Below are 17,862 nucleotides of genomic sequence, written 5' to 3' on the forward strand. Positions count from 1 at the left end.
AAACCAACTTTCCCACACAAGAATAAGGACGATATGAAATTCGGTAGTAGCTGTGCAGGAATTCTTAACGTCAGGTAATAAAATTCAAAGAATGTTCCTGGCATGCACTTGGATAATCTTGTGTCCGCCCATTCCTTTCACTCCATTAAAATCGCCCCACCTGTTCTGAGCCTGACAACAGACCGACCAGAAGGTCGAAATCGATGAAATTGGAATTTTTCATCTAGGGAAACAAGTTTTCCAGGTTTTCTAGAATGCTAATTTAATTATGATTCATGATATCTCACATTGGCGAAATGCCGATGAAGACCAGCCCAGGCTACTCCCTTAGTCCCACTTTGCATTCTCAGTACAATTTCATGCACTCGTGCGTTTCAATAAACTCCAGGACTTAAAGCTGGAAAACTGTTGGGGTTCTTGTTTTCTGCCCGAGTGACATGGATTTTTACTGCTTTGCCTGCAGCAACGACAGGGAAATTGGCAAGCATCCCATCCAGTGACAACCTGAGGTTTTCCATGGAGTTCCTTGTTTCTCTTCCACTGCTTTCAGTTGCAGTTGTTATAAATTGTTGTTATGTTTGCACGCTCTTGTCGATTAAATGGCTCGAGAGGGGCTTCTAGAGGGAGATCGGCGACGCCGCCCGCCGCTTGGATGTATTTTCACTCATTTGTATGGGCACCTCAGCTGCAATCGAGTGCATTCTTAATGATAATCATTTCCGTAATTACATTTTCACTTTAACAACTTTGCCCTTTTATCGGGCGCTGCACCACTTCCACATACTTCGCGGAGAAATTTACACTTTTCTGCACTGGCGCCTATTATGTTTATGTATCACATTAACATTTATTACTGCACTTACCCTGCGTGGTCCTGTTTATTTCGGGTATTTCACATCTGGTTCCTTTGTACCCCATTGGACAGTGGCAAGTTATGGCCGCATCGCCGATGTGCCTGAAAATTACGATAAAAAGCAAACCCGACTAAGAAGGGCAAATATACCTTATACAAATATCCACACACAAATGTATGCGGCCTAAAGAAATACAATTATATATGTAAATATATATATGTATAATGTATGTACATATGCACGTGTACATTCAATAAATAAAAACAAACGAAATCCAATCGCCTCGCTGCCCTACTGTAACTGTAAACAAAATGCAGTCCAACGAACGCAACAAAATGAGAGCAAAAGAAAGAGAGGAAAACGTATCAGCTTACGTCCCACACATGATGAAATTATACAAGGTGGCCCGTTAGCTCTCTTTCGTGTGCACTAGTGAGAGCGGTTTCTTTGATGAGAGAGAGATGAACGACGTTTGCTTGTGTATTAAGCACAAACAGACCCGAAAAGAGCGCGCATAGCGCTAATATCTATCATGGGCGGTCCCTCTCTGCCGATCGTCTCTCTCAGCTTCGCTGACGGCAGACAAATTGCACTCAAATACTTGCAAATGTATGTAGCAGTATGCGTAGAAAAATCGAGCATGTACTTACTTGCAGGTTCCACCGTTTTGGCACACGTTTGTATGTACGTCTTTGCATAAGGGACCATGTCCACAGTCACTGCCGCTGAAGCCTGGAAAACAGGCGCAACCGTACGAGCTGCAAATAAATGTCAAAACGGGAGATGTGAGCACGTTTCGAGTTCTATTTGTTATCGGGTGTTGTTTTGTTTTGTGTTGTGTTGTGTTATTTGCTTGAAACTGTAAAGTTCGCACCCTCTGGTCAGAGCAGAGCCCACAAGTTGTCAAGCTGGGCTGCGGAGTTGTCAGCGCAGCATTCACATTTATTTATCTCCGAGCTTGCGCCTTGTCACAGCCGATGAGCTGCCCAGATTGTGACTCATAAAAAGTTTTATTGGACCATTCTGATGGAGGAATTTTATAAGGTACGTGCCTAAGCTGAATTCATAGTTATTTCAAAACCATCTTCAAAGGAATTCACATCAAAATATTTAACCACAGACAACATTTTAAATATGTAAGATTTATACGCACGGCAAACTCAATTGAATTGGGCATTACACAACTTTTAAAACGGGATGGCATATTTCTAGGAAAGTTGACGCATTGCAGGGTCACAAATACCTATTTATCTTTCCAGCAATGTTCACATTTAATCAATTGAGGTTTTTTCATAAGATTTCCAAGGCGGCAGCTCGACGTCGCTTTCTGGCGGTTTACCTAAATCCGATTTTAACGAGAAAATCATTCTAATTGATCTGCTATTAGTAGCATCTGGGGTTTTCTATCTGCAATCTTATGAACAAATCGGACCATTAATAAAAGTGGCCAAAACGACATAAATGTTTTGGGCGCTTAGGCAAAATCAAACGGCTGTGCCACAAAGTGGGGAGAAAACTTTTCCTGTCGCACAACTTTTACTTTCTGGAACATTTATTTGTGCATTCTTTAAATCTTTAGTTAAAAAAAAAAATCTGATTTCCAAACAGTTCGGTTCCTAGCATTTTCATCTCGCTAACTATGTGTTTAAGAATACTTTCTATCTTCGGAATGCACTCATTTATCATTTGTGCAAATGGAAATGGATGGCTTGGGAGTCCGCCCCTTCGTTAAGCGTACATACTACCATTTTGCCTAATACACTGGCCTTGTTTGTTGTACATATATGCCATGGGAGGCCTGTACGCTCTGGTGCTATTGTATTGCGGAAATTAATTGCCTCTGTGTTCGGACATCTGCGCTGCTTACAAATCCATGCTGACTGCTCTCTTCTACTGCTTGTTGTGCCCTCTGCGCCGGAAACCTTTTTCTACATAAACTGCATGCGACTGAGCTTTAAGACTGCTTTATAGGTGCTGCCGAGCAAGTAGGAGTTGTCATAGCCCATGCATTATCTGTGTAACAGAATGCTGTATCTTTAAAGTAGTTGTGCATCGACAGGCGCTCGTAAGAGCGAACCAGCCCGATGCCGGGTGCCGGGAAAACAAGGATTTCGATCCTGTTCTGCTTTGCATTTTTTACGAATCGTTGAAAATCACCTGCAGCTGGCTTTATTCGTGTGTTCGCAAATTTTGATAGGATTTTTTTTTTTTTTCTTGCATAATTCTGTATATTTTGCGACATGTGCACTTCGAAAGTTTTTTTCTCACAAAAAATATTTGGCACACAGCGTTTTATTTTCGAGGTACGCTGCGGGCCCTTTGTTTAAAATAAAAATTAAAAGTACCGCACATACACATACGGCAGGTGTAACACTTTGGTTTTGGCAGAAGGAAGCGGGGATATTCATGGTTCTCGGAGAGAACCCATTGTTTCGCCTGCATTTCGCAATCCCATTCCAACTGCGCATTTTAAATTCATTCAAATTTGAAAAGCCGAACAATTAAAATCGCTTGCCAAAAATCTGCGACTACTTTATAGGGCTCCACTCGAAAAGTGCTGACCGAGGAGGATAGTACAGAGGAGGAGCGTACAGGCTCCACTGCTCCTGGCTAACCCAGACAGCACACATATGGCTGCCATAATATTCATGTCATATCCTTCGCCAACATTCCCTTCTTCCTGGCATCGATAACAAAGAAAGCTTGATCCAGAATGTAATGCAGGATGTGGACAAGTCCGTATGGGTTACTTAGTTGGAGCTAACAAACTACATTTTGGTATGTTTTTGACAAAAAGCCAAAGTGCACAGACACAGACACAGACACAAAAATATGCAGACCAGAATTCATAAAGTTTTCCACAATCATGTGCTTTAGGTGAAGTATGAGAAATATCATATTATATCATATTCAGTTGGCATAAAGGCGTGTGTGGGGTGTGGGGGGTCTAGGCGTATCTGGGCATCGCACGATAAAATGCAATGAAATTACAACAAATTGCTGCCGGAAGGCAACCGGTTGAAAAAAGTAGCATCTAAACGGTGGCAATTACTTTTTCACCCTTTCGCCTAATGCAATAAAATTTAATTTGATGGCCCTATGTGTAAAGGTGGCTGAGTGCGCTGCAAGAATAGGGCTTGTTGAATGGTTTGTGGCGGCCATTTAACGGCTCCCCAGTCGTAAAAAACATACACAGGTACCTAAATATATGCAAAATGTACGTACACATACGCACTCCTACTTATATGTATAAAGAGGTATATTTTTGTATTTTAATGGCATTTCCTTTTCTGTATACAAATTATTTTCGTAAAATTCCGAACCCTTCTTTTCAAATTTCATTCAAAATCTCTTCAGCTAATTGTATTTTTCGTAGACCCTAGAACGAGTATTATCAGGCGAGATTCGTGTGGATACGCCCATCTGTATTAATTTTGAGACTCTGCAGATACATGTATGTATCTCGAAGATAGGTCAGGAAAATTAAAAGTTTTAATTGAGCGGAATTTATTCAGAGATCAGCTGACCCACAAACGAGACCAATGTGCCAATTTTGAGGCCAAAACCAACTTAATTTCAACATGACCAACTCAGTATCCGCCCGTAGTCCATGTGGGCCGTTTCTCGACTTTGGGAAAATGACACTGTTTGACATGGCAAACAATGCACGAGGCGCACGCAGGCGAATCGGAATGACACTGACACAGATACCATGTGGCGAGCTGCACGTGCAGCGGTCACATCGATGTGCCCCACCTCCACCTCCTGCACCTCCTCCCCCTCCGCCCGCTCTGAGCCTGATCTCATTTGGTGCTGACATTTTGTTTGCTCAGCAGCAGCTACGCTTTTTGTTATTAAAGCTGCTTCAGACGCAGACCTAGAGCCATAGGCTACGCACATTGATTGCCGAACATTTGCCACTGCCCCTGCCCCTGCCCCTCCCCCGTCCCTGCTGCGCACACAATTTGCCGCTTGAATGTGGCCTAATTCTGAGTCGATGTCATTGCCGTTGGTGCTTCTTCCCCTTCCCCTTGTTTACTGGTAGCTGTGCGGGCCTTTTAAAAGCCTGCCAATCAGTGGGACAGGGATTGCCGTCCACACCCTCGAAATGTTATGGCACTTTTGTTTGTGATTACAAACCTGCGTCCTTGGCTCCAGAGGCAACTGGCAACTGGCTTCCATTCCATTGAGTTAACAATTTTCGAATGCAAACGGATATTGGTTGCCCTTTCTACATTTCGACTATCCCAAAGACTTAAAGAAAAAAAATATTAAATTACTGAATCAGTTCAATATAGAGCTTTATGATGACCCTCAAAGCGAGAAACTTTTTCAATTAAGCGTCTGTTAATGAAAATATAGAGCTGTAGAGCGGCCGAAAACCCTCCAAAAAGGGGAAAGAAAACCAAATTGAATGCCCAACCGAAATGGCTTAACCCCGAAAAAGTATTTAAAAATATAAATTGGTTACTGGTCTGCGGAGTTTTGCGGTGAGGTGCAACAGATTTTCATTGGCCAGCAAATTGATGAACGCCCGTTCAGACAATGCCGATGGGGCAAATAAATGCATAAAAATTCTTGTAGAAGTGCAGTCAGTCAGTCGTCATCAAAGTGGAAGGAACAAAACGAAATGAAAATCGAAAAGGGACTGCCAGGAGCAGACTCCCCGTCCTGGCCGATGGCCAATTGTTTACGGCTTATGGTTTTCGCTTGCTCTTTTCTGCTGCTTACAGTTTATAGAAAATCATTTTGAACATCATTTATGCAACATTTGTTGTCTTATAATGACCAAATTAGAAAAGTGTCAAGAGGATATATAAATATTTAGTTACTTCTGATACTAGATTTATATCTTAAGCTTTCCCTAACCTAATGCCTGATTTTCTTGCGACGGCGCATACTCAAAGATACACACGTTTAGAGAGGACACACAAGTATCCCAGAGTTTCCCAGTTGTTGTGCATTTTTCGCTCATTAGCCCAACAAAAGAGCTAGAGCCACAGATGTGAATGCAGTGCGACGAGGTGCTGAAAACAAATGAAAAGTAAAGATTGTGTTGAAGGATGTCAATTGGTCTCTCGTCGTCTCATCACCGCGGAGTTGGGAGCTACTTCTGGGTCCCTTGCACGGATGTTCCTGCTGTGTTTTGCTCTGCTTATCTGAGGCACGTAGAGAGTGATGAGGCCCCATTTGCCTTTAGCTGGTAATTAAGTTACGGGGCGCTACGTGTCAGGCGCGAAATTATATTTTAGAAGAACGGCACTGCGCCGAGAGGTCCGAAGCAGAAGAAACTTCAGCTGTCACTTTTGTATTAATTTTCCCTTGCAGGCAGCTCCATTTGCTTTCATTTTTGGCACTGATATTAATATTCAATTAGCTGGGTAAATACACGTTCCCCTCGGCCTACCAATTTATTATAATTATGGTAAGTAGTCAGGGAAGTGAAGTGGCAACTTTTGTTTGGTTTTGTTCCGGCAAAAGTTGATCAAAAACCCGAAGCACCAAAAATATCCAGCTTCCGATTCAAGCAAATTTTGATTTGTTAAATCTCTGGGGTCATTGTTGGGCCCAGTGCTATGTCCGTGTTAAATGCTCTTGCCTTGTTTAAATGTTTTCATTAAACTTTATAATTGGCCTGAATCGGAACACTTGTGTTTGTTACTTGTTGCCGAGTATTTTCGGGAGAATAAATTACATACCTAATTCATAAAAGCTAATTCCACGCTTCCTTCTTGAATCCGTGCCGTCAAACACCTGTTCAATTAATCAAAAGGCAGAACAATCTGTCCGCGACTTGACCTGGACTTGACATGTCCCGACATACCACAAGCTGCACGTCAAGCTCAATTTCGAAGCTCATCCGTAAAATCCTTTTACCTGAATTTTGTCGGGACAAATGCACACGCTTTGCAGTCTTTCTTTTGACTGTTGGCTTACACATTCGTTTTGCACATTTTTGTACTTTTGTTCTTGGCTTTTTTTACCCGATACTCAAAGAGGGTACAGGGTATAGGGGTGTGCTAGACTTGTGGCCAGTAGAACCCTCTCTTTCAGACACTCTTCCTGGTGCACTGAAATACTGATATCTGGAATAAATGTAGAGTCTCGGCCCTAGCTGCAACTCACAACGTTACCGCTCGTCTTTTTTTTTTGGGAAACTGCGATGCTTTTTATTGTTTTGCCTGGCTCTTCCCTGGGGATTTCAGCAGGATGTAGTCGTTTTTTGGGGCAACGAAGGACCTCCTCCACTTATTGAAACATTACAAATGTATGGCTCCCACTTGGGTTAGGTTGAAAGCCTCGAATCGAACCCAACACAAAAATGCAAAGCCGAAACAGTTCAACAACTTTTCCAGTGGTACCTTGAACACCAAAAGGGCAACAAGATTGATGTGCCAGCAGTTAACAGTTTCAACGGCTAGCTGTCGGTGATTTTTGTAAGCCATATATCGTACATGGTACCGTATTTATCCTGAGCAGAAAGGAAGCTCATTTCCCCCTCCATTTCCCTTACCGTGCTATAATAGTGGCTTAAACAAGCTATAAGCTCCAAATGAATGTCGTGACTAGTTTTAGGATAAACCCATACATACCCGTAGTCCGCGCTGGCATAGCAATCTCCAAGAAAGCGGCACTGGAGAGTGTTGCACTGCGATTGCTTCACATCGTGCTGCACCTCGTACGTAATGTTGAAGCCGTAGACGTCGAGCAGGCGATCCAGTGCCCGTAAATGAGTGCCGTCCAAGGTGGCCATCGTGAACCGTATCTCCAAGTACTGGCTGTGGAACTGCACCCAGGATACCTGGGTCACTTCGTCCTCCGTCAGCGTGAAGACGCGGTGGGCAGGCACCTTGAAGTCGTCCGAGTAGTACATGTACTCGGTGAGCTTAAGGCCGCTCAGCACGTAGAGCTGTGTCAGGTAGACCACTATCGATACGTTTTCCTTCCCCTGGGATGCGGGCAAGTCGGAAGCATCGATTATCCATATGCATTCGATGGGCGTGGGGAAGCGATGGGGAAAGTTGGGCGTTTGAACGATGCCGTTTCTCTCCTTGAGCACGCCACCGCAGCCGGAACTGCCGTTGATGGTTCCGGCTAGGCGTGCGGGGCTGCCTTGACCCCCTGAACTGTGATCACCCGCAAAGGCGTTCATGGAGAAGTTGTGCTTGGCCGCCGAGAAGGGCGGCGGGGGCGGCAGCGGCACGGCGGGCAACGAGAACTTCTGCTCCATGCTGTACCGGGCATTCTGCTGGTGTTTGTCTTCTGTCTTGTGCTGAGGTGCCACTGGCAACAGCATCACCAGCAATATCGTCGTTGACAGCCCGACAAGTGTGGTCAACAGCGACATTTACTTGGCCTTTTCTCTTGCCCCTCTTTTAGAGTATTTCAGTTGTACTTTCGCCTCGCTCAGCAGAGCTATCATTTGCCATTCGGTCTAATAGGGACATGCGTGCAAATTATAGTTGTTTTTCCGACGGTACAGTTGTTGGTGTCGCAGTCGATGGTGCGGTTGCCTCGGCCCAGTTACTCATTGACATCTGGCCCATTTTTTCGACTGCAAGTAAGAAAAAATAAAGATCAAGTCAAATTTTAGTTGGACCCATTTTGACAGCTGTCGTTTGCATTTGAATAACTGGCTCTCTGTCTCTCATCCTCTCTTCCCGTCGGAAGAGGCCGCCCTAGAGCCGACCCGTATTCTGTCAGCGTGAAAAAAGCAATTTGAAAATCCACTAAAACGGCCGCTGGAAACGGCGTGGTTCGCGGAGAAGCTGCCGGAGCACATCAATCATGGCTTCATGGGTGTCGTGAATCGTGGCCGGCCATAAAACAAAAACACAAAATGCTCACTTGCCCGTCCGCTTTTCCTTTCAACTTTCAAATTGTTTTCCCCTATTTCGTAGGTACATTTTTGGCCCCGTCCGCTAAACCTAAACCCTAAAAGCTCCGCCTATCCTTGACTGGGGCAGGTTTTTTAGCTCTGATCTTAGATCTCTGAATCAGTTGGGCGTAAAATAATGATTAAGAAACGCGTACAAGTGGCGTTGGAGTGTTTTTCTAACGGTAGTCAACTAAAGCGAATCGGATATACAGCTTTAATCTTATCGAACTCAAATAAATGTGGGCGAAGTTCCAAAGCAGTGCAAACACGACGATAATTATAATTGGGCCGTCCTAATCGTGTGTGTATGTACATACGCATGAGTATCTGCACCCGTCTGTGTGGCATGTTACTTATAGGTAAATAGCTTCGATAACCCAATCAAAATATTAAGTGCCAAATACCTTACGAAAGTGGCTTTCGAGCCGCTCGATACATCAATTATTCACATCTTGGGGAAGTGCACAATCTCTGTGAGTTCTGTGATGAATAGATTATGCAATGATATCTTTCTGTGGGTATGGAAATACCTCATGGGCTCCTCATGGTGCACACGCCACACCGTTGACTTTAAAGTGGTGCCAAAATTTGCCATCCGCTGCGTCAGGGGGGTGGAAGAGATGCCTGTCCGCGTTGCGACGTGTGTTAACAAGTTTAATCAAACGACAGTGTCGCCAGATACGTGCATACTTTAAGGCGTAACCGTCGACTGAAGACATGTTCGCCCTCATACGGTCGCAGCATATGAGCACATGTGAAGCCCCTGAGTAGGGGTGTATAAGGATGTATAAGGGTGAGTTTGGGTGAGTGAAAATGAGTTTTCCCTTGAAATTGCTTTAGTTACGCTCTCGAAGCATAATGAATAAAATTGTCATTGTCGGAATAGAACCGCTTACTCTTCAGAAAACTTTAATATAAATGAAATGTTCTCAAGTTGATTCGGGACGTCCTGGCATCCCAGAAATGTGTGGGCTGACCCGAGTATACCCCTCCTGATGCGCCTAAACCTGGACCACGCCCCTGCGTTCTGGGCTAAAAAGACGGTCTCGCGTTTAACAATGACGCCTGGCATACCCAACACTTCTCCATAGATAAGAACACTAGGCAGGCACTTCAACTGATACCGATAAACGTAAAGCTAGTCAGCCGTCGGTGTTGTCGCCGTTCGTGGCTACGCTGACGCTGACGCTGGCGCTGGCTTCGCCGGCGTTACCGCGTTACCGCGTCGAGCAAATTGCCAATTTAAATTGTCCACATTAAATTAGTCGAGTTATCAGCTTCCACGGCGGCAGGTGTGCGGAAAGTGTACGGATCGGGCCGTAATAAAAGCTTCTTTTTTCGCCGCTACGCATTACGCAGCCTTGAGGTTTTGAATTGACTGATTCCGGCGATTCCGCAGCATGGAGTGGAACTGTTTCTGTGACTGTGACAAACTGTAAAAAGGTGACCCTTCCTCTCAAAAGTGACGCGATTATTGCTTAAATAGTTGAAATACGTATTTTTTTTGGTAATTCTTTAATGATATGACTAATTCGCGGGTGTGCTCAAGTGTTTTTGGTGAAAAATGTGAAAACAACTCAAATCCTACAGATAAAGTGTGTAAATTACATTGATCTCAGCCGTTTACTATGGCAGGATGCGGAGTGTGTGCAGTTGAATACTTTAATTTGTGTCAAAAATAAAAACCCAGCAAATATATCAATCATCTTCAATTTCCTGATATCGATATCTAATCAAAAAGATATGGCTGATTGACATATTCTCAAACAATTCGTGGAAAACTTTGAGTGTTTTAGAAACAATTAAGTGTGGTGCCATTGAATCAACTAAGTTTATGAGTTTTGAGCTCCCGCGATTAGCATAATGGGTCTATCGCTTCGTAAAGCTTAAACAATGTGAATAACACTCCACTTTGCCCACACAAAAGGCTTATCGGGAGCACTTACGATTTCCTTGAACAAACCCAAACCTTGATCGTTCAACAAAAAGGCATATGCTTCAGCCGGAATCTAAACCCACAAAAAATACAAAACAAATGAAAAGGCATTTGCTTTGGCCGTGCAAAATTTAGCCATTATGAAATGCAGTGAAAAAAAATCATTGAAGCAAGTGAAAACTAACACATCAAGAAGTCTGCTGATAAGAGCCAACGAAATGTCAATAAATTAATATAAATGAGTGACTCGTGACTTGCGGCTCTTTCGAGTCACTTCGGCCTTTCTCTGGTCGTTGGTGTTGTCGTTGTCGTTGTCGTTGATTTTGCCGATGGTGCCGGCTGCGCTGCTCGTCGAAGCAAATCAACGCACGAAAAGTGAAGTGAAAATGTCCATGAAAACGAAAATAACCAGAAATTGTAATTTTTTGATTTGGAATATACATTTCTTGTGTTCCCAGCCATCGAGATATGGTCTAACAGAATTCTCCACAGTTGGTGTATGACTAAACGAATAAAAGGTTTCTTTAAGTCAGTGCATTGGTCATTGGCTCTGGGCCTACTAGCTATGAGTCGGTAATCCCTCAGAAATAACGCCAACCCCAGCGTTGGCTCCTTTCCTTGGGGCCGGCCGTTCAGGGCATTTGATCTAGAGCTTTTAGGCAAACAATGAAAATCCCCCCGCATAAATAGAAAACAATTAAGCATTTTAAACGATAAGAGAAAAAGAGATAAAAGCCAGCAAGCATACTGATTCATCGCTGTAGACCCAATGCTGAACAAACTGAGGCGTGGACAGAGACAGAGGCAGAGGCAGAGCCAGAGACAGAGACAGCGGCGTCGGTATCAACAAAAACAGAGAAATCGGTAGCCAGCCCGCCCGCCCTCAGTAGTAATTAAAGCAGCACCAGTTGACGATGCGCACATTTTTCGAACTTTGAAACTTTTGTTCTTCAAACAAATTTATCAGATACAAAGCAAGAGCGGCTTGGTTTTGTTGGGGCAGTTGATAAGCCAATGTGGTCAGCAGTGGATTTAGTCTAACGCTTAGATTCTTTATGCTAATGGTCTGCTGCACTTTCGGTTTTACAGAACCCTAGATAAGTGCGTGCCCGTATTTAATCAACAAAAGACCGAAATAAGTGCTTAAAGTTCTACCCTTTATGCCGAAATTGCCAACAAACACAGGAAATGTATAGCACAAGTGTAAGATGTGATGATTTATGGTTATGGTAAAATGATTGGAATAATTAAAGTGTTTCATCTATAACATAACAGCAGGATTTCAGATAAAGTGATAAAATATCAACTAACCAGATAAACTAATATACATATTTAAATAAAACAAATAAAAGGCAGGTGTCAATATGGCCTGCTTTCCTCGATTGTTCCATCATCGCAACAAAAACAAGTTCACTCCCGCCCAAGACGAGAACACCGACACGATACTCAACACGCACGATAGTCCGGTGGTGAGTTTCTGTGGGGCGCAGATCATGCTGCAGCAATGCTCTCGTCTGATAAGCCCACTGATAAGTTGATCGAGTGCTTAATTGAGTTAATCGGGGCGGCAAGAAAATCCATAAATAATATTTAGCCAGGCGAATCGGCAAAAGTGTAGACAAGTGCAGATGTCTTGCGAAACAGTCTTAGAATTATACGATATTAGCGTTTTTCATCAACGCAAAGCGTGTGCAAAAAAATACCTGATAGGAGATTCGAGTAGTACTTAGGACAGATATCGTTACTCTGACTGATCGGAAATACTCTCCCAGTTGAGGCAGACAGGGTATCGGACGAACAAGTACGATTGGAGCGAAACCTTGCTTCGCTTATCATTTATTTCACTGCCCATGACGTTCACTTTTCAAAATGGTTATCACACAAGCATCAAACACACAGAAAATGAACGGAAGCCGGGTGCCCAAGCACTCTTTGTCAGAAGAAAATACTTGGAGAAATATTTGCCAAATACCATTCAAATGATGGGCATACAAATTCCACCGAAACTTATTAGGCCCACTTCAAACGAGCTGGAAGACTGGAAGAAACGACACTTGGCTTAGTGCAATATAAGCGTTTTAGCAATGACAAGTTGGTATTAAATATGCAAAAATATGATAAGCATGCATACAAATACGAGTAGGTGTGGAGAGAGAGAAAACGCGCTGAGAAAATCATACCGGAAGCAGAAACTCATGCATAAATCTCCAGCAATGTGTATGAGTTTGGGCAGCTTGCAACCACTGCTCCAAATGACATATAAATATGCAGAATCCGTAGGATGCGTGGCTATCTTTAGACATATCTGTGGCTGTCTCTGGGGGTAGACGCCCGAGAGGGCTGTCATGTTTTTCGTTGGAGATGGAGATGGAAATGAACGTGATTGCACGCCTGACGCTCGAGCTATTCTATATAACTCGGGGACGTTCAGTGTCAAAGCCGTTAGGAAAACATGAGCTCCACGGGAGGAATCCCCAGACTGTAACAATGGCTGTAGCGCAGAAATGTACCAAAGCCGTTGTGTAGGCAAAGCCCTTCCACCGACTTTAGCTGCAGTCTGTCCATGGACATTATCGGGGACTTTATCAGAGTTTTGAGCTTCCGTGGGAAAACGGAAAACACGTCAGAATGTCGTCGTTTAGATCGATTAGCATATCAAAGTCAAGCCAACCAGCGACTTGCGTAGTGGCAGGTGTTTATTTATGCCTGCTTTTGGCTGCCTTCACTCAAAGATAACAAGTAGAAGCTATTCGCATGAGTACACAGTATTTGAATCGATGATTCAACTTTTAAATAGGCTGTACATTCATGAACATCATTTTGAGTAGTTTGAATAAGTCCAGTCTAGTCCAGCGAAGGTAAGGCTTGCCGCCCCACCGCCATTTCATTAAGCAGAAGAAGGGATCGGGAGGCAAAAGTATAAAAGTACGGTTATCATTTTCCAGCAAATCGGCTTGTACATTCGGCGCGAGGAAAAGCCCCTTTACTCGCCCATCGTTACGCCCAGTGCCAGTGAGGTGAGTGTCTCGTTTTCCACCTGTTCGACTAAATGTGCTTGTTTTCGTGAAACACAACTAATATTTGCACACTTGTATATGTTTCTTATACTTCCAAACGAAACGATGCACACAACACTTGTAAATACGTACGAACACTCCTACGCCACACACCACGCCAATGACGAATGCAACACCAATGTCCGCCACGGCCACGGCCACACTCCACCTCCACCTCCACACTCCACCTCCACACTCCGCCTAACCCGAACCACAACGAAAAACTTTTGCACCTTGTTGTTTGTCTTGGTAAATGTTTGGCGGGTGGTTGCTCTCCCCCACCTGGGCTGGGCTCCAGGCCAAGCTGCAACGGCTAAGACTGCAGCCCACGAACTCCTCCTCCTCATCCTCCTCGCCCATCAGCTTCCCGCTGCAGACTTTGGCCGAAAACGGCGGCGAAAACAATACAAACAGCCTGCAGAGGCAGCCAAAGAAGTTTCGCTCCAACAAGAGCAAACTGCAGCCGAGCAAAAGGAAGGAGAAGCAAGATGACGAGCCGCAGGCGGAGGGAGACCCCGTCAATGGCAATGCAATTAATGTCACACGTTCAAATTCCAAATTAAAGCCAGTCAAAGAGCGGCGACCCACAGCCCTGCCCACAGAGGCGCCCAATATCGAGTTTGATGACGTGGAGGAGTCGGGGGCTGGGGCCAGCGCAGACGGCGGTGCCTGTGCCGATGGAGGCGATGCTGTCGACGGCAAGTCAAAGCTCGGAGTGAATGAGAATGGAATAATTGATGAGGTCGTCACGCCGTCGGGCACCACATCTCCTGCAACGGATGGGGGAAATGTAAAGTTTTTCATTGGTCATACACAGGAACTTAGCACAGACCAAGCAGATGATACCTTGTCCTGGCAGAGCAGCGACACCAACAACAACAGCAACATAAACCGCACGTTGGCAAATGGGGCACTGCCACAAGATCGGCCAGAAGGGGGAGGGCAGCAGCTGCTCGAAGCTCCGCCCAACGGCAAGAGTAGCAGCAATGTGTCACTCAATTATCTTACAAAGTGCAGTGGCGACAGTCACCGTCGACGACGTGCGTCTACCATGCCAGATATTAACATACCGCCTGCGCCGCCGATGCCTGCCGAGCTTCTGGTCCCCGGAACGCCTGTACACTTGCGGAAGAAACGGAGCGTCGAATGCCGGCAGAACCTACAAACAGACGTCAAACTAAGTCCTCCGGAGGCTTCGAATAATCAAGTAAGTAATGAGGAAGGTGGCTTCTCGGCAGGCGCTGAACTGCGCGGAACCGGGACCGGGACCGGGACCGGGACCTTGTCATGTGGCTTTTGGTCCATTATAGTACATGCCAGATTCTGGCCGGAGAGCCTAGGTTATCAACAATATTGAGGGGAATTTGTCAGAGGGCTTTAAACAAACATAATATCCTTTCATTCTTGCCTTTGTCCACACTATAAGGAACAAATACCAACACCTTCGCGGAACAGCGATGGAGAGAAGAGCCGACTCACCGAATCATCGGTTCCAAAGGCTCATCGTGTGGAAGGTGGACTGATCTATGTCCGACCGAATTACCCCATTCAAGGCGACCTTCAAATCGAATCAATTACAAAAGACAAAGCGTAAGTGAAGTAACTTTGCTGAAACAGAAAAAACAAATAAAGTCATCGGTTATTGCCCAATGAATCCGCATCGCAGCACACGCAATCTCATACACATGGCCATTGAACGCAATGATTTCCTTAATAACCTAATGGACAAAGAGCGGAAGGAGATGGTTATCAATGCAATGGCGCCGGCTAGCTACAAAAAGAATAGTTACATCATACACGAGCACGAGGAGGGCTCCGAGATATATGTATCCGCCGAGGGCCACTACGATGTCATACGCGCCGGACAGCTTGTGGGCAACTTTGGACCGGCAACCGTATTCGGGGAGCTGGCAATACTCTATAACGCCCCCAGGCAGGCCACCATTAAGGGTAAATAGTTTGCACTGTAAACCAGACGATTGTAGACCATTCTTCTCCTGTTACCTAGCTGCCACTGATGCCCGAGTTTGGAAAATAGCACGTGAGACCTTTCGGGCCATCATGCAAATCTCCGGTTCCAGGGAACGCGAAGAAAACCTTCAGTTCCTCCGGTCGGTTCCATTTCTGCAAGAGCTCGAAGAAAGCTTGCTCAACAAAGTTGTTGACCTCCTTCAAAGGGTAATATACAATATCTTAGCGAGACTCTTGTGCCACCGATCTATCGTAAAACTCTGCTTATTGCGCGGTAGAAATTCTATGAGACTGGCAGCTGCATTGTACGTGAAGGCGAGGTGGGAAACGAGTTCTATATCATTCGAGGCGGAACCGTTACCATAAAAAAGGAGGACGAGTCAAAAGAGGAGCAAGTTGTGGCAAGGCGCAAGCGAGGCGACTACTTTGGCGAACAGGCGCTTCTGAATGCGGATGTGCGGCAGGCCAGTGTCTATGCAGATGCACCAGGCACTGAGGTCCTAAAGTTGGATAGAGAGTGAGTTTCGAGCATAAAAGAAAAGAGCATAGAAAAGGGCTGGATTTGACGTTCCTTTCTTGCAACAGAGCGTTTATAAGCTATTTGGGAACTATCAAGCAACTTCGTGACAAGCCTAGTCAGCGGACCGAGCCCCATGGTCGATCCAGTAACAAAAGCATGGAGTTTGACAACGAGCACGCCCAGATAGCCATCTCCGAACTGAAGAAGGTGGCCACCTTGGGTGCTGGTGCTTTTGGACGTGTGGATCTGGTGGCCTATGGCCAGCTAACGTTTGCCCTGAAAATAATCAAGAAGATCGAGGTGGTCAAGCAGGATCAGATTGAGCACGTCTACAATGAGAAGAACGTGATGATCAAGTGCCGGCATTCGCCGTTCATAGTGCAGTGAGTACTCGAGCATCTAATCACTGATTTTGCAGACTTCAAATACAGATTTTTCCGATTGTAGACTCTACCGAACGTACCGGAACGACAAATACGTCTACTTTCTAATGGAGGCCTGCATGGGCGGCGATGTGTGGACAGTTATGTCGAAGCGGCAGTACTTCGATGAGAAGACCGCCAAATTTATAGCGGGCTGTGTCGTCGAAGCCTTCGACTTTCTGCACTCGCACAACTTTATTTACAGGGACCTCAAGCCTGAGAACCTCATGCTGGGCACAGACGGCTACTGCAAACTGGTATTTTCAATCGAATTAAATTGTGAACAAATCAGCTCATTTCAAAATACTCGCCAGGTGGACTTTGGGTTTGCCAAATATGTTCGACCGAATGAGAAGACAAACACCTTTGCCGGTACGCCGGAATATGTGGCACCCGAGATTATTCTGGACCGTGGGCACGATCGGTCCGTCGACTACTGGGCGTTGGGCATTCTAATCTACGAACTGCTGGTTGGCAAAACGCCCTTTAGAGGCGTGAACCAAATAAAGATTTATCAGCAAATCCTCAGCGGCATCGATGTCATACACATGCCCACTCGAATCCCCAAATCCGCGCAGCACCTGGTGCGTCATCTGTGCAAACAGCTGCCTGCCGAACGCTTGGGATACCAGCGCAAGGGGATTTCCGATATCAAGCGACACAGTTGGTTCGAGAGTCTGGATTGGCAGCGACTGAAAGATAAACAATTGCCTTCCCCAATAAAGCGACCCCTCAAAAGTTGGACCGACCTGCAATACTTTGGGCCGTCCGGCGTGGAAAACGATTATGAGCCACCGGAAGAGTTGAGCGGGTGGGACGTGGACTTTTAGTGGCTAGGAATGTTAAAAACGAACATTGAAGTATAAAGTAAAGGCTTAAAGTATTATAGGCGTTGCATTTATGTTTCTAGAATTTTAAATTCCCGCTAAGTTATATAGGTATTGTTTAATTACGTGACGCTTCTTAAATTTAAATAATAAATGTATCTGGATAGATTTTATAGACATTTCACTTAATGAATAGACCTAAGAGTAGTTTACATTAATTTTGTATAAACCGAGATACATCTTTTCCATTTAATTTCACCCACTCGGTCGCTTCTGCTCGAAGTGCAGCAGTTCAGTCATCAGCTCATTTGTATTCACGGAATCAATTAGAACAGCACACTTGTTTCCTTTGATATCGGCAGAACACGCCGACGAATAAACAAACAAATTCAATTAA

The 17,862-nt window shown here is 44.9% G+C and overlaps 2 protein-coding genes across 2 annotated transcripts in view; one reads left to right on the top strand and one right to left on the bottom strand.

The window, feature by feature from the left end:
- The window catches only part of LOC6588962, a 31,583-nt gene that overhangs the window by 404 nt on the left and 13,317 nt on the right, over positions 1-17,862 (bottom strand). The window contains exons 2-4 of the mRNA XM_002014386.2: positions 7,448-8,409; positions 1,505-1,612; positions 864-955 (exon numbers count right to left, since the gene is read on the bottom strand). Of these exons, the coding sequence (XP_002014422.1) occupies positions 864-955; positions 1,505-1,612; positions 7,448-8,202 (955 nt within the window). The 5' untranslated portion in view covers positions 8,203-8,409. The remainder of the gene's footprint in view (positions 1-863; positions 956-1,504; positions 1,613-7,447; positions 8,410-17,862) is intronic.
- LOC6588824 (cGMP-dependent protein kinase 1) lies at positions 10,603-17,858 on the top strand. Its single transcript, XM_002014385.2, has 11 exons — positions 10,603-11,086; positions 11,945-12,138; positions 13,615-13,686; positions 14,024-14,932; positions 15,152-15,315; positions 15,392-15,675; positions 15,734-15,903; positions 15,975-16,213; positions 16,282-16,599; positions 16,664-16,895; positions 16,953-17,858. The coding sequence occupies exons 2-11, from the start codon at positions 12,034-12,036 to the stop codon at positions 17,466-17,468; spliced, it is 3,009 nt and encodes a 1,002-aa protein (XP_002014421.1). The 5' UTR covers positions 10,603-11,086; positions 11,945-12,033; the 3' UTR covers positions 17,469-17,858.

This window comes from Drosophila persimilis, unplaced genomic scaffold (assembly GCF_003286085.1).
Source record: "Drosophila persimilis strain 14011-0111.01,24,50 unplaced genomic scaffold, DperRS2 tig00000191-arrow-pilon, whole genome shotgun sequence".
NCBI classification, from domain to species: Eukaryota; Metazoa; Arthropoda; class Insecta; order Diptera; family Drosophilidae; genus Drosophila; species Drosophila persimilis.